The following is a 14,505-nucleotide window of genomic DNA, read 5'->3' as shown; positions in this document are numbered from 1 at the left end:
GTGAGGACGAGGCAAAGACGTAGACTAGTTCACAGGCGAGAGCGAGCGTCACGAGTAGAGCGACGGCGTGCAAGAGAAGATACCTATACAGACGAGAACTGTGATTGCGAGTGAGTTTCGGGAGCACAACAAGCAAGCGGAACGAATGAAGAAGGCTCCTCCTCCTCCTCATTCCCACCTTCCCTTCTTCGGCTCAGGCACGTGGACCCTGAAGCGCGCAATCCCTTCTTCGACAACCGCAGCGCGCTTCTTCGCACCGCGCTCCGGGATGGTCCCGCCGTCCGAGACTTCTGGCTTGACCGTCTCAACGTCGCTCGTCGCGCTCGCGCCCGACTGAGTGCGGCTCATTGGCGCCGAGGCAGGCGACTCGGGCGGCGAGCTGCCGCTACCGCCGAAAGGAGCGAGCGCCGCAAGGGCGGGCTGGGCGACGGAGTTTTGCGCGAGCGGGACGTCGGACAGCGGCTTCGTCGGGGCGTGAGGCGGAGGCGGCGGCGAGATCGCAGTTGCGTAAAACGAGCGGTAGTGGTATAGCTTTGACGCCGAGACTGAAGGCTCGTTGTACGCGGAAGGGTATTGCGATGGCGTCGCGGTGGGAAAGGCGAGAGAGGGAGTCGAGGTGGTCGACGGCGGCGTGTCGAGCGATGAAGTGCGCAAAGGAGCGAGAGGGGTAGGCGTAGCTTGCGAGACGGTCGCTGGTGCGTGCGGAACCGTGAAAGGTGTGACGGTCGTTGCCGGGCCGGCGCTGGTCGAGGTGGTCTGCTCCCCGTCTTTCTCAACAGCGCCTATCTCGGCCGCGTTCAACCACTCCACCTGGAGGGGATATCCGTCCACATACCTTCCCTGCAGCGCCTCAACGCATTCGCGTGCCGAGTCAGGAGAAGGCACGCGAAAGCGCCCTTCTGCCCATCCGCTGCCAACGTCCACGACCTCCTTCATCCCGGGTCCGCAGCGGGTCAATCTCGAGAGGCGGTTCAGCGTTTCGGAGGCGCTCGCGAGCGCGATGTGCCGCACCACTATGAGCGGCTGCGAAGGGTGAAAGGAAGGCCCACCCGCACCGATTGGGCGGCGCTCGAGCGTGAGGACACGGGTCCGCAGACTTGAGCCATGCAGTACGGCGGAGGCGCGACGGAAGGCGGCGGAGTCGGCTACCGGAAAGTACACCGACTTGCGGTTGTAGTGATTGACGAACTTGAGCTGCGACGCCGACACCTTAATGCCGGCGTAAGCGAGCAGCGAGAGGATCTCTTCCAGCGTTGCATCAAGCGGTAAGTCACCGAGGTGAGCGCTGAAGGCTTTGGGGGGCGTCTCGTCAATCTGGCCCGGTGGACGCCAGTCCGTCGGCGGTCCGCTCGGCGAAGATTGCGACTTGACGTCCTTATTTTCGACCGATGGCTTTGACTGCACGATACGTGCCGCGACGCGGTACGTCGACTCGAGCATCGCCCTGCTGTAGCCTGCGAGCGCCTTGCTACGTGAGCATTTCGCCTTGAAGCGGAAAGACGCAAATGAGGCGCACCGGAACCCCCCTGCAGCGCCTTGATTGCCTCGCCGGCCGTCTCGCTCGAGCCAAAGCTGATAAGCCACGCACGGTCGCCGACGTACTTGACGTCGACCACGCCTTCGAGGTCGGGGAGGAACTCGCGGAATCTGGACGGCGTGAAGTAGGCCTCGACGTCGCAGACGCGGACTTGGCACGACGCGTCGTGCAGCTCGTACGGCGCTGGCGGAGGCCGCCACGGACGCGGGATCGAAGCAGGGTCGGCTGACGACGCCGGTGCGGCCGGGGACGAAGGGGAAGAGCGCGTAGGCAATGGACCGCAGCCGGTCAAGCTGTCTGGATCAGGATGCGGCGGTAGATTGGCGTCGATCCACTCTGCTGCTTCGGTGAGATTGAGCGAGAACAGGTGCCTTGTCGCTGTCGCTGCAGCCGCACGTAAGCTGTGAGCGTTCGTTCCGCGCGACCTTTCTAGCGCGTCACGCACCCCGTCGCTCCAGTTCGGCTGAGCTGTTGACCAGATCCATCACCCACCGGAAGCCTGCCCGTCCTGCCGCGACGACGACCGAGGATTCGAGGCTCGGTTTCGGCAAGAAGTCGAGGAGGAGAAGGAAAATGAACTCGGCGAGCTCGCTGTGCGAGCGCAGGGCGGCAATGTGCAGGGCGGGGAGTGCATGCCAGTCCGCTTTCTCCCGAAAGCGTCAGTAGCGCCCATCTCAAGGCTTCCGAGCCACGGAACCATGAGATAAAGGGGACGCACATCGCAAATGCAGACCACGCACGCCCGATTCCGAAGACAGCAAGTCGCGTGCATGCATCTCCTTGAGCCAACACAGGACGTAGAGCACGTCCTGCTCGGAAACGGCCGTCGCGAGGCGTCCGACGAGCTCTGCCGTGTCCATCCTCGCCCGCGTTCAACTTCTGTGCAGGGCGATCTGGGCAGCAGCAGCGCACGGCAAAGCGCGTTGCGAGACTGCGAAGGGCGGGTCGAGCAGCTCCTAAGGCGTACGAGCGACTGACAGCGATAGTTCGAGGCGAAAGAGTGCGACGAGGCGGTGCAACGACGTCGTCCAAAATTCGCCCGACTCCCATGGCCGACGAGCGGGTCAGGGTAAGATGAGCAGTTGGCGTAGAGGCAACGGCGTGCGGTTTACAACAAAAGAGAGACCGCGACGACATGTGTACACACCCCTTGCTCCGCTCCTGGCGCTGGCCGCATCATGCCGCAATCTCGTCCATGACAGCGTCCTCGTCTGCGTCTGCGTCCGCGTCATCTTCATCGTCGTCCCCCGCGCCTCCAGCACCCGCGAGGCCCGCTGCGTCGCGCACGAATTCCCACACGCGCTCGATCTTCTCGCCCCATTCGCCCTGTGCGCCGTCACCGCCGTCGCCCGCGACGACCTCGCCGTCGGGCCCAACGAGCTGCTGCTCCCGGACGACGGCGCGGCGTGCCTCGCGCGGGCCCATGCGGCCCTTGAGTCGGACCCATTCGCGGAGGAGCACCTCTTTGAGGAAGAGGTACGGTCGCGGGAGGATGCGCAGCGTCGAGCACAGTTGCGTCTCAAGCGGGCTCAGCAGCTGCAGGCTCGCCGCGTTGGCGAGCGTCAGAGGCGGCGCGGGCCGCGCGCGCTGCTGCGCGACAAAGCCCGCGCCCGCCCCGCCGGAGGTTGGCGTCGGGCGGCGCGAGGCCGAGCCCGACCGGTCGAACGCGAGAGAGATCGACTCGCGGTACGACGCGGCGCGCGAGGTCGTGCGCGACTGCTTGGCCTGCTCGAAGCGATCTGCTTCGACCAGCGTCGTGACACCATTGCGGCGGTACTCTTGCAGCTCGGCAATGCGCTTCCGGAGCGTGATCTCGTCTGAGAAGGGAGATCGATGTCAGTTGACAGTACAGGGTGCGCGATGACAGCCGGTACGCACAGAGGAGACCCTCGACAAAGTCCTCGTGGTCCTGTGCGGTCTGGATGCGCGAGAAGACCTTGGTGCGCATGATCAGGTCGCGCTCCTCCTTTGACCGTTTTCGCTCGGCGGCCGAAAGCTGTACAGCGAACGAGCGCGAGTCAATGCAAGGTACGAGGAGGGAGAGGTCAAGGGAGCCCGCCACGCACGATCTTGTAGTTGATCAAGCCGCGGTCGAAGATGAGCTCCTTGGCGGCCATACGCTTGTCGTACCGCTCGTTGAACATCTCGAGGATGGCGAGCTTGAGGTCGAGCTCGGCCTCGGGCTCGTCGCCGTCCTTCTCGCCGTCGGGCAGCGGCTTCTCCTCCTCGCCCGCCGCCGCCGCCTCCGCCGCCGCGGCCCCTCCTTCCCCTGCGCCGCCTTCGGCGGGTGCACCTGAGCCGGGCTGCTCGGACGGCGGCGCGAGATCACCCGCGACCGGTGGCGGCGCCTCGGGCTGGTCCTCCCCGCCAAAGTGGTACACCTTGCCAAACACCATGTCCTTGATCAGGACCTCTGCCTCGTTCTCGTACTCGTGCTCGAACTCGAGGCGCCCGGGCATGTAGCCTGCAATCTCGTGGCACGTCGGCGCCGACGCGAGCGGCTTGGGCGGCGGGAGCGGGATCGGGCGCGACTGCAGCTCTTCGAGGCGCGCCTTTTTGCGCTGCTGGAAGGGCTCGGCGTCGAGCGGGGAGAAGTCGGTCTCGATCCGCTGTGGGGGCGCGTGCCAGGTCAGCATGCGAAGTGCGTCCCGGAAAGAAAGGGCAGCGCACGGGTAAAGGGTACTCATCGCTCTCGAGATACGTCTGCACATAGTGGTCGTGGCACTCCTCCTTGGTCCGCCCGCCGACATGCTCGGCAATGTCGGCCCAGTTGCCGAGACCGTACATCTCGGCGCCCTCGAGCAGGAGCAGCTCCTCGTCGGCTCCCCAGTCGCGGTTGAAAATGGGGAACGCGTGCGACGAGATGACGCGGTAAGCGTGCGTCGCGCGATGTGGACCGAGGGATTTGCCGTGGAGAAAGCACTGTAGGAAGCAAGCCACACAAGGGTCAGTTAAAGCTGCACACGCACGGAGCAAGCGGACCAGGGCAGGGCGGTCGAGTGGACGCACATCGACGCAGAGGTCGAAATCGGGGCACGTGAGCCGTTCGCCGACCTTTTCGGCGCAACGGATGTGCACCGTGTGCGTGATGTCGGTCGAGCACGCGTCGCAGGTGGCCTTCATGCCCGACTCGAGCTGCGGCGCCGAGACGGCCGTGTCGGGCCCGCCCGTCTCGCGCGGCTTCTGCTTGCGCTTGGTGACCGTCATGGTAGACGGTTGCGCGGGGGGGAGAGCCCGCTAGCAGCCGGGAAACGCGTGTAGGGAGGGCGGTCGAGCCGAGGGCGGTGGTGGGGCGAGGCTGTAAGCTGCACCGCGTCAGCAACGCATTTTCAAGGTGTGCACGATTCGCAAGACCAGTCAACGAACCGGCACAAGCTCTCAGCGACCTCCCAGCGGCTGTGTGAAAGGGGCGAGATCCGAAGTGATGAAGTCGGGGCGGAGGGCGGCGAGCGCGGGAGGATGGCTACTCGAGGCGGCGCTAGTGCTTGTGCTGGGCGTGTGGACGTTATAGAAGTCTACTCAGCAAGCGCAAGTTTCTCGCACGAGCCGGACAGCGTGTGGTGGACCACAACCTCTCGCTTCCGGCCCTCGTGCTTGCACTTCCCGCCGACCTACACACGAGCCTCGTGCTGAGCCGAACGATGGTCCGTGACGCAATAGAGAGGCCTGCGCAATAGTCTTGTGCTCAGCCCGCAGCTAAATCAGAGCCTTCCTCTCCCCCTCTCAACGGATCCACTGAGCAGGTTCTGGCACGGATGGCACACGGCGTGACCTACGGATGGTAATACAAGAATCTGAGCACAAACCAACGTTCACCACCTGGCCAATTCCGCTTAGTAGCTGTACCGGAACAGCGGATTCTCGCGGTCGGTTAGGTCCTCGTCGACCTCCATTCCGGACAGCTCTTGCGCTGTTAGCGGCGAGACGGCCGAGGCGTCGCGGCGCTTGTTGAGCGAGACGCAGGTGAGGCTGTGAATGAATCAGCAAACGAGCATCAGCTCCTCTCGAGGTCCGAGGTCGAGAGGAATGGAAGCGGGACGCAGCGCACCCGTACAAGATGCCCGTCACACACATAATTGAGAAGCATGCAAGCATCATGATGATGCCCGACCGATCTTCAGAGCGACCGTAGGGTCAGCGGACAAGGCGAAACTTGAAGCTGCGCTGGAAGAGCGGTACGCACAAGTCGGCGCTTCGTCGGCGCGGAAGCCTTGCGGTCCGATGATATTGCCGACGGCACTGCCAGTAAGGTGTCAGTCACGAGAGCGATGTGACAAGCAGGACGAGTCGGAGAGAGAGAACGCACTAGGCGACAGCGATCGAAGTCGACTGGAACAGCTTCTTGGTTGTCCCGCTGGTGTTTGACGTTGCCAGAGAGAGCGCAAGGACCCACGACGTGTTGTAGAAGCCGAGAAGGTAGACACCGGCCAGAGAGGCGCCGCGCTGTGTTTCGTGGTCGAGGACTGCGATGAAACGGTTCAGCGCGGAAGCGATACGAGCGGGACTCTGCAGGCTCACCATGGATCATAACACAGCCAGCAATAGCCGGAAGCGTGCTGAGAGCCCAAAGAAGGGAGCGGATATTCGGAACAAAAAGCGCAATGGTGGACAAAGTGACTTGTGCGATCAGCGCGACTGAGAGGCACAAGGCGTCAGCGGTCTGAAGCTGCTCATTGCCCATTGCCCCGCGAATTGACATACCTGCAGCTTGCGGAGTAGCCATGAGCTGTTGCGGAGTTGTCAGCGGGTGCTTTCAACGTCAAACCTTGGCGGCATGGTGCCTACCGTCGTTCGAACTTTCGAAAACCCGAATCCGTTGATGATAAGCGGGTTAAAGTTCGTAATGCCGGCGTTCGTGATAGCTTGTGCGACGGCAAAGACCACGAGAAGCCAGTACTGCGGCGACTTGAGGGCTTCGACAATCTGCTTCGGGCGGAATTTCTGTGGATGCAGTCGATCAGATGTCGTGGTCATTGACAGAGGCCACAGCGTGTATGCACCTTTGTGTCTTTACTCTGTTGGTTGTCAGCCAGGCGGATGGCAACTCGCTCGCGCTCAGCTTGCGTGAAGAACCAGGCGGTCTGAGGCGTGGTCGGGAGAATGACAATCACGAGAATGCCGAAGAGCACCGTGACGGCGCCATAGATCAGGAAGAGGTACTGGACAAATACAATGTCAGCATTCGGCCTGAGATCCGAGTTCTGGACGAACAAACCTTCCACGTTGCCAAGTTGCCTGAAATGTGACCTATGGCATAGCTTAAAACGCCGCCGAAAATACCAGCAAAGGTGTTGTACCACAGCGCGGTGCGAAGAGCCTGCTCTTCACGGCGCCACCAGATCGAGTTGAGCGCCATGTAGCACGGCAAGATGCTGCGAGCGGAACCGATAAGCAAGAGTGCCTGACATGCAATCGTAACAAGCGAGCGTACGCGGCTTCAAAAACGCCAAGGAAGAAGCGGACAGTGAGGAGGCCGCCGTAGTTGTGGCATGCGGCCATGCAAAGCAGGACGATGCCCCAGAGAGTGGTCGAGGTGCCGACGAGCCTGGCCGGACCGACTTTGGTCGTGATGAACATGCAGGCGGGGACCGCGGCGAGGTAGCCAAAGTAGAAGATAGAGGCAACCCAGGAGCTGTAAGCCTTAGGTCAGTATAACAGCGTTTCGAAACGCAGAGCAGGTTTTGCACGCACTACTCCTGCCCGACCAGGTTGGTGTCTGCTCGCAGCCCGAAGACGGCCGCATACGCCAGCGCGTTCTTGTCGAGGAACTCGAGCGTTGCAACGACGACGAGAAGCGTGAGGACGAAGAGGTCCGTCTTGAGGAGCACTCGACGGTCGAGACGCACTTCTTCGGGCGTGCCTACGAACCTGCGCAGTCAGGCAAACCTTCAGAACAAGCTGGAGGGAAGACGCACGATCGTGCATGTTATAGACAGAGTGAGCCGTCACCTCGACCGAAGCCTCGAGGGACTCCTTGTCGGCGCCAGCGGGAAGAGGCGCGGGCGAGGCCATCGTGCAGTTGTGTGGGAAAGCGAGAGCAAAGAAGCGAAGAGCGAAGAGACAAGCGGTGGTCTATCGGTCGATGCTTTGGCCCGGTATCAGGCGGGGTCGGCCGGGTCACGCGGAGGCGGAAGAAGGGGCGATGGGAGGCGACGAGATGCTCTCGGGTGCCGCCGAAGAGACAAGAAGGAGCCAAGCGAGGAGGCTCTCAATCTCGTCGGCGGGTCCCGTGCATGCTCGTCTGCTGCGCGGGATTGCGTGCGAAAGCGTCGAGGGGAAGATCGCGGCGTCGCCGAAGCACCTCTTCGGTGCGGTCCGCGCACTCGATCGCCCCTGCCGCGGCTAAGCTCCGAGATTGGCTGTGGGGACCCTTGCTGATCTGGATGCGTGTCTCGTGCGCAAGGAGGCCGCCGTACGCGTGCGGCGGACCGCTCCGGGCTCTCGCGCTTCTTCATCTCCTGGCTGTCCCTGCGCTCGCTACCCGCGTCTTGCTCCTGCACTGCTCCATTGCTGCTTCACTCTGACACCTGTGCAACATGACCGGCCATACCACCCACGCTGTCGTGCAGGATGATCGCAACTCGTCCATCCTCGTACGCTGGACCTCCTCCGCTCCTCCAGCGACTTAGGGTGCAGCCCGCTCACCTTGACCTCGGCAGATTGGCATGCGAGACGGAGTCACGGGCGACTTTGCGCTTGTTCCTCGGGAAAAGGCTGTCGTCTCGGTGTTCGACTCTGCTTTCCTACTCGGCGACGGTTGCTGGGAGGGCATCCGGATCAAGCAGGGTGTCATGCAGTTTGCCAAGGTGTGTGCTATACAGCAATTGCAGCACGTGCTCGTGCGCGTCGAGCGAGGCTGGAGACGCTGCCACCCGTTTGACACGCTCGCACACGGTCCGGGTTATTGACGTCTATTCTGCAGGAACACCTCGACCGCCTCTTCGAGACGTCCAAAGCACTCTTCATGAACCTGCACCTGAACAAGCCAGAGCTGCTCTCACTCATCCACCGGACAGTCGACGCAAACAGCATGCAGACGAGCGACGACGTGCACATTCGCCTTGTCGTCTCGCGCGGGCTCAAGGAGACGCCTCATCAAAATCCGAAATCGACTATCGGCGTACGTAGCTGACCATTCCGAACCCTCTGCCTAACCTGCTGAACTGACATCTGCACCCTGCTCGCAGGCTCCCCTCATTGTGATCATTCCCGAGTACAAGAAGCCTGATCCCAGTATTGGTCTCCGCGGCATCACTTTGATGACGGTCCATGTCCGACGGTGCGCCACGCTCCTCTCAAACGCACTATCAGAACCGCTGACCTTACTTGACCTGCGCAGAGGCTGCGCCGACACGAAGGACGAGATGTGGAACCACCTGAGCAAGGCAACCGACATTCAGGCTTGCAGTAAGCTCCTTTTCCAGGCCATCAGCTCCAAGCCATCAGCTCCATTCATCGCGCTAACACCTTCGTCTGCGTCTGCAGTCCAGGCCAACATCATGGGCGCCGATGAAGCCCTCATGCTCGACAAGGACGGCTTCGTCAAGACGTGCAACTCTACCAACTTCTTCATTGTGCGCAACGGTGTCGTATGGGCACCCACGCGCAAGTACCAGATGCAGGGTATCACGCGGGCCAAGACGATCGAGCTGTGTCGCATGCACGGCATTCCCATCGAAGAGTGCGATTTCACGCTGACCGAGGTGTACGGCGCGGACGAGGTGCGTACGACGCCTCCCAGTCCTGCTCAGAGCGCGCACTGATCTGACGCATCGTTCAGGCGTTTGTCACTGGAACGTTCCCTTCACAACTTGCCGTCATCTCGGTCGACGGCCGTACTATCGGGGATGGCAAGCCGGGCCCGATGGTTGCGCGCCTGCAGAAGGTTTACAAGGAGCTGGTGGCTGCAGATGTGGGACGAGGGCGCGAAGCAGTGATGGCAGAGGTGCAAGGCGCGAAGAAGGTCATTTTCCCGGCGAACGGCTGCGCTTGAGGCGCTCTTTGCAACAATCCTCATAGATCTCGTTTCCGGGATTTGAAGAGCGACTCGTCGGGTCGACATGATAACCCATCCGACAGATTACGGCAGGTTCAGCTCAGGTGTCTAGCCCATCATACCCGGTTCGCCCGTCTCAAGCATGCTCTGCACCGCATCAATCGCCCAGCTGTCCAGACCAAAGTCCTCCCAGCCCTCCCACGCTGCCTCATGCGCGACCTGCGCCGGAAGTGGCCAGCCTGCCTCGCTGGGGCCGGCGTCGGCTTCCTGCCCGATAACGCCGTCCTGAAACGGGTTGTTGAGGGCAGGAGCGGCGATCCGCTCTACCGCGCTGACTACACGGCGTAGGATACGGACGAAGCGGTCGGCATGCGGAATTGAGTGGGAAAGAGTCGTCAACGTGTCAAAGCACGAAGTCATGTCGGGGTTGGTCGAGAGCGTCGAGAGGAAGAGGGCATTCTCCGAAGCCGGGCTGACCCTAGAATTGCGGAGAGAGGTCAGAAATCGGGAGATTGCTCCGCAGCAGCCCGCAACGTACCAGGAGCCGTAGATCAGCACGAGACCGTCGACGAAGATATCATGCACGCTTGCCCAGGTGCGCGGAAGCTCGCCTTTGGCAAGCATTGTCTTTGCGAGCACGATGGCAGCGCGCGTCGAGGTCAGGCACACGGTATGCACGCTGGTCGGCTGCTGAGGGAAGGACGGCGACGGGCGGTGCAGGAGGACGCAGGCGCGGTGAAATGCAAGTGAAAGCGTGTTGAGCGTGTATGAGCCTGGTTCGGCAATGGAGGTGTTTTGACTGTGCGACAGGAGGTCAGCAAGAGTCGATGACGGCAAGTAACTGCACCTACTTTGCCCATTCAATGAGCTCCTTCTGTATCGCCCACACACGCTCGAGCGTTTCTTCCGCGCTTGGCGAGGGGCGCCCGAGCGGTCGCGCGATGTAGACCGACTCCAGGATATCGCCAAGCAGGCGCGCAAGGCGCATGAGGTGTAGGGCGGGACGAAGCGAGTAGCGAATTGGCGCCTCCAGCAGACGACAAGGCGGCGTGAGCTCTTCGAGCTGGATCGGCCAATCGGCGTCGATGCCCTGATTGCGCATCGAAAGAACCCGTCCGAGCCGTACCGCGACGGTGCTGGGGTAGCAAAGTCAGCGCTGCCTCAAGGAACGAACCGAAGATCGCAGACAGACCGTTCGAGCCTGTACGCGGTCCACCAGATGCGCCTCCGCAGCTCCTTTTCAGCGTCGTCAAACTGCCAAGGCCGCGCTGGCCGACTACAGCCGAGCTCGACTGCTAGTCGCAGCGCAAAGCCGCTCCACTGCCAAACGTTGACTGCAAGCAGGTCGGCGTCAATCGGATTCCTACCGCCGAGGAAAGGAAAGGGCGGACTCGAAGGATGCGTAGGGTCACTCAAACCGTACAGAACAAGCAGTAGCGCTGCAGCGACCGCATCGAGATCGCTGTGCAGCATGATGCGGTCGAGCGAAACAACGGCCGCATTCAGGTACTCTTCTGCGGAGAAGCCATCCGTCGCCTGCTGTTGCGCCTGGGCAGTAGCGCCTTGCGAGTCAAGTCGGCCGAGAGCAAGCACCATAAAGACGGAGAATCGGGAGAAGGGGTCAAGCGACGAAGGAGAGGAGGGGGAGTCGGGGTTGTAAAGCGTGTCAAAGACGGGAAAGAGCCGGCGGAGGTCGAGAATCGGCGACCAGCGGTGCACCTTGTCGATATACGCTGTGAGGTGTTTTCGGGCCAAGGGCAACGGTGGCAGGCCAGCGCAAATGCTGGATGCCCGATGCTGCAGAACATTGCCTCGTTAGACGGCAGTAGCCGAATGTAGTCAAGGCAGCGTACCACTCGCAATTCCGGCTCGCCCTCACCCTCGTCATTGGCACGGTAGTGCAGTAAAGACGACAGTCGTCGCGCGACGGTGAGCCCGCTCGCAGTCCCCACTGCGCGGATCGAAGGATCAGTCAAGGGTGATATCGAAAAGCCCTGAGTGCGACACACCGTAGCGAGCTGTTCTCAAACCCGACCCAGCCTCAAGCGCAAGCAAGCCCAATTCCAGCGCGAGGGGATCGCTCGCCGAAGTAGCCTCCGGTCTCGCAAGTCTCGCCGCGATGGACGTGCCCGTCTCGATGTCCGCGGCGCTGAGCCCCGTGCAGTGGCTCAGCTCGGCCTCGAGCCAGTCGAGGCGCGCAGCGAGTCTCGCGTGCCGCTCTTCGCGGGCGAGGACGTTGCGATGCGTCCACACGACGCAATCGAGCGTGTCGCACGTCGACGTGCGCTGCGACTTGAAGCACGGCGTGCAGTACGGTACGGCACCGTCGCACTTGACCTTGCGCGAGTGGCATTGCGTGCACGCGCGCAGAAGCTTCGCGTCCGCGGGCATTGCCGTCGGTGCGGCCAGCGCGGGCGAGCGCGAGCGCTGCCTCTTTGACGGAACAGTGTCCTCGTTTTCGGGCATCCGCAGAGGCTTAAGACTGGCGACTTTAGAATGGGAGCGGAAGTGAGAGGTCTCGGTGCGCTCCGAGCCTCCCTTCGGCCGACTCCGAAGTGGGATCCTCCCAAGACGTGCTGTTGCAATGAGGACTGCTGGCAACTATAGTCTGCATTCTGAGCTTCCGGAAACGTAATGCCGCACTGACGGGCGTTCAGTAGGCGGGATTCGCCGGCTGGCTGTCGCGCTTCGCGTCGCGGGTCCCGGCGCACTAAGCTTGAGCTTGGGCAGAACAACAGCCTCTCTTGGAATCTAGCTTTGCGTCTACGAGGGTCTGCAAGAGGCCAAAGGGTGTGTACAGGCAGCTGTGACCTTGCCCTCTTCCATCGAGGGGTCGAATGTTTCTTGCACGAGCGCTGCCGAGACGTACTCGCGCGAAGCCTACCGCTGCAAGCTGTGTCAGGTTCAAATCAGTGCGTGAATGCTTGAACGAGCTGAGAAGCCGTCGTTCAGACTGAGACTGAAAAGGCCATCTCCACGCCCCGAGCCCTTCGCCTTGCACGCTGCAGGCGGCTCTTTTGCAGCCTTCCTCGCTCGGTTCAGTACTGAACGCACATGCCAGGAACCACGCGTCTTGCTGTGTCAGCAGAACACGATAGGAGCGTTACCTCGGGCGCATCCGCCAGGCAAGGTGCGGAAGCACTGCCGCGGTGCGGGAGATACAGCATGCAAGACCTCAACTGACCCCATTGCGGTTCACCCGAGCCCAGTGGAGTGCTATGATGGTCCCGGCTGCCCATCCGCCAGCGTTAATGGCGATGTGCATGAGGTTCAAGACGACAGCAGTTTGCCGGGTCGCTTGTGCGAGGTCGGAGGCGCTTGAGCGGTGATCAGAAGCCTTCTCAGTCTGGTTAAAGCATGGTAGGATCCCGCACAGCGCCCCTCAAGCCAAGCGAATGCCGTGAGCGCCCGACTGATGAGAACCGCTATTAGCGAGGGAGAGGACGAGCGCCGGCGGCCCTGCGAGCGGGTTGGCGTGATCTCCGCGTGACGATGTGAGCCATCTCGTCGCCTCGCGAGCTCGTGCAGGCTCGCAGCAGGTCGAGCTGGCGAGGGTCGATGCCCAACCTCTCGCTCGCTTCTTTCCCAAGTCGACATCCGCTCACTCCTCGGTTGAGCCGCTGAAAGACGCTCGAACAGAGGGTCGTGTTGCTAGAGATACACCCAGCTCGACCTCCGACGATGCAAGTCCTCCTCCCCGGCGATCCGCTCCCCTCGTCGTCCTCCGCATCGTCCTCGTCTCTGCACCTCGGCCCGGGCCTCAGCACCTCGACCGCCACCGCAGCAGCCGCAAAGGGCAAGGGTAAGGAGCGTGCCGACGTCGCCGCCACGCGGGCGGGACTGCTCGGGCACCTCGAGCAGGGTGACAAGGAGCGGTGGTGGATTGAGGGGACGCTAAAGCGCGTGAGTTTGCGTTACAATGCGCTCGTTCGGGAGCAAGGGACGCAACAGGGCCAGTGTTGCATCGACAGGCGGGCAGCGACGACGGGGTTACGACCAGGCGCTTTTGCCGACGCAGCTCGTTTCGCTGCGGGCGATGTGTGCGGCAAAAGCGGCTCTTGTCGGGACTCAATCTTCTGCAGAAGGCGACTGGGTTTGGATAAACGGATCCTCAAGGATGCACATGCTCCGCACGGCGCTGTGCGCAGGGGCAACCTCGTCGCATTCCGCTCGCATTCCTCTCAATCTCACGTCAAACTGGGATTGATTATCACTTGCTGACCTTACTCACCTCTCTGCAAACCGGCAGTACACCCCGCAACCGCCCGAGCCCGTCCTTGGCATCATCATCGCGCGTCACGCAGAAGGATACCGCGTCGACATCGGCTCCTCGCAGGCTGCTTCGCTCGACGCGCTCGCGTTTGAAGGCGCAACCAAGCGCAACAAGCCGAATCTCAAGGTGAGTGAGCGAGTACTTGATTGTGCCGGAGCGGGCGAAGCGGACGAGAGGCGGGTGCGCGAGGCGCCTTGTCTCCTTCATGAGAGGAGCCCTTGCTCGGCAGCCCCGTCGCCCCTTCGCTCCCGTCCTGCGAGAGAAGGTCACGAATAACACCTGACCCGAACCGCGCTCGCAGGTGGGCACGCTCGTCTACGCGCACCTCCTCTCGACGCCGTCCTTTTCCGAGCCGGAACTGTCGTGCGTCGACCCGGCGACGCAGAAGGCGGCCGGCTTCGGCGAGCTCCAGGGCGGGTTCCTCATCCGCGGCGTCGAGCTCGGGCGGTGTCGCGCGTGCGTTGTCTCTCTGCTGTCTCCCTCACGAGTTTGCTTGCTCTCCTGGCGAGCGTCGCTGATTAGTCGGAGCCCACGCGCACAGGCTACTTGCGCCCAAGAACCCGATCCTGAGTACGCTCGGCGCGCGGTTCCCGTTCGAGGTGGCGGTGGGCATGAACGGGCGGGTGTGGGTCAAGGCGGCGCAGGAAGACGACGACGAGCAGCTGGTCGACGTGATTCGCGAGCTGCGCGGGCGGTAGA

At 62.3% G+C, this 14,505-nt stretch overlaps 6 protein-coding genes across 6 annotated transcripts; 2 read left to right on the top strand and 4 right to left on the bottom strand.

The window, feature by feature from the left end:
* Positions 1-168: 168 nt before the first annotated feature.
* On the bottom strand, positions 169-2,397 carry JCM10292_001350 (uncharacterized protein; the record flags this gene model as incomplete). Its single annotated transcript, XM_076650490.1, has 4 exons — positions 169-1,454; positions 1,517-1,921; positions 1,983-2,180; positions 2,256-2,397. 4 exons carry the CDS (start codon positions 2,395-2,397, stop codon positions 169-171), a joined length of 2,031 nt encoding a protein of 676 aa, XP_076503975.1.
* A 316-nt stretch (positions 2,398-2,713) lies between these two features.
* On the bottom strand, positions 2,714-4,744 carry ADA2 (chromatin-binding transcription regulator ADA2; the record flags this gene model as incomplete). The annotated part of the gene is made up of 5 exons (XM_076650489.1): positions 2,714-3,354; positions 3,416-3,533; positions 3,604-4,146; positions 4,208-4,459; positions 4,547-4,744. The coding sequence occupies 5 exons, from the start codon at positions 4,742-4,744 to the stop codon at positions 2,714-2,716; spliced, it is 1,752 nt and encodes a 583-aa protein (XP_076503974.1).
* A 626-nt stretch (positions 4,745-5,370) lies between these two features.
* JCM10292_001348 (uncharacterized protein) lies at positions 5,371-7,549 on the bottom strand (the record flags this gene model as incomplete). Its single annotated transcript, XM_076650488.1, has 11 exons — positions 5,371-5,506; positions 5,586-5,652; positions 5,721-5,776; positions 5,844-6,000; positions 6,239-6,263; positions 6,323-6,478; positions 6,538-6,696; positions 6,753-6,909; positions 6,969-7,169; positions 7,229-7,397; positions 7,453-7,549. The coding sequence occupies 11 exons, from the start codon at positions 7,547-7,549 to the stop codon at positions 5,371-5,373; spliced, it is 1,380 nt and encodes a 459-aa protein (XP_076503973.1).
* A 524-nt stretch (positions 7,550-8,073) lies between these two features.
* On the top strand, positions 8,074-9,530 carry JCM10292_001347 (uncharacterized protein; the record flags this gene model as incomplete). The annotated part of the gene is made up of 7 exons (XM_076650487.1): positions 8,074-8,130; positions 8,197-8,343; positions 8,460-8,657; positions 8,725-8,816; positions 8,877-8,944; positions 9,023-9,258; positions 9,318-9,530. 7 exons carry the CDS (start codon positions 8,074-8,076, stop codon positions 9,528-9,530), a joined length of 1,011 nt encoding a protein of 336 aa, XP_076503972.1.
* A 111-nt stretch (positions 9,531-9,641) lies between these two features.
* Positions 9,642-11,924, bottom strand: JCM10292_001346 (uncharacterized protein; the record flags this gene model as incomplete). Its single annotated transcript, XM_076650486.1, has 6 exons — positions 9,642-10,011; positions 10,072-10,332; positions 10,385-10,669; positions 10,726-11,266; positions 11,413-11,484; positions 11,543-11,924. 6 exons carry the CDS (start codon positions 11,922-11,924, stop codon positions 9,642-9,644), a joined length of 1,911 nt encoding a protein of 636 aa, XP_076503971.1.
* Positions 11,925-13,214: 1,290 nt separating this feature from the next.
* Positions 13,215-14,504, top strand: RRP40 (exosome non-catalytic core subunit RRP40; the record flags this gene model as incomplete). The annotated part of the gene is made up of 4 exons (XM_076650485.1): positions 13,215-13,436; positions 13,783-13,932; positions 14,108-14,262; positions 14,348-14,504. 4 exons carry the CDS (start codon positions 13,215-13,217, stop codon positions 14,502-14,504), a joined length of 684 nt encoding a protein of 227 aa, XP_076503970.1.
* Between the last annotated feature and the right edge of the window lies 1 nt (position 14,505).

This window comes from Rhodotorula paludigena (genome assembly GCF_050403205.1).
Source record: "Rhodotorula paludigena JCM10292 DNA, Rt_paludigena_JCM10292v1_ctg36, whole genome shotgun sequence".
Classification (NCBI taxonomy): domain Eukaryota; kingdom Fungi; phylum Basidiomycota; class Microbotryomycetes; order Sporidiobolales; family Sporidiobolaceae; genus Rhodotorula; species Rhodotorula paludigena.
This window is presented reverse-complemented; position numbering and strand designations above follow the sequence as displayed.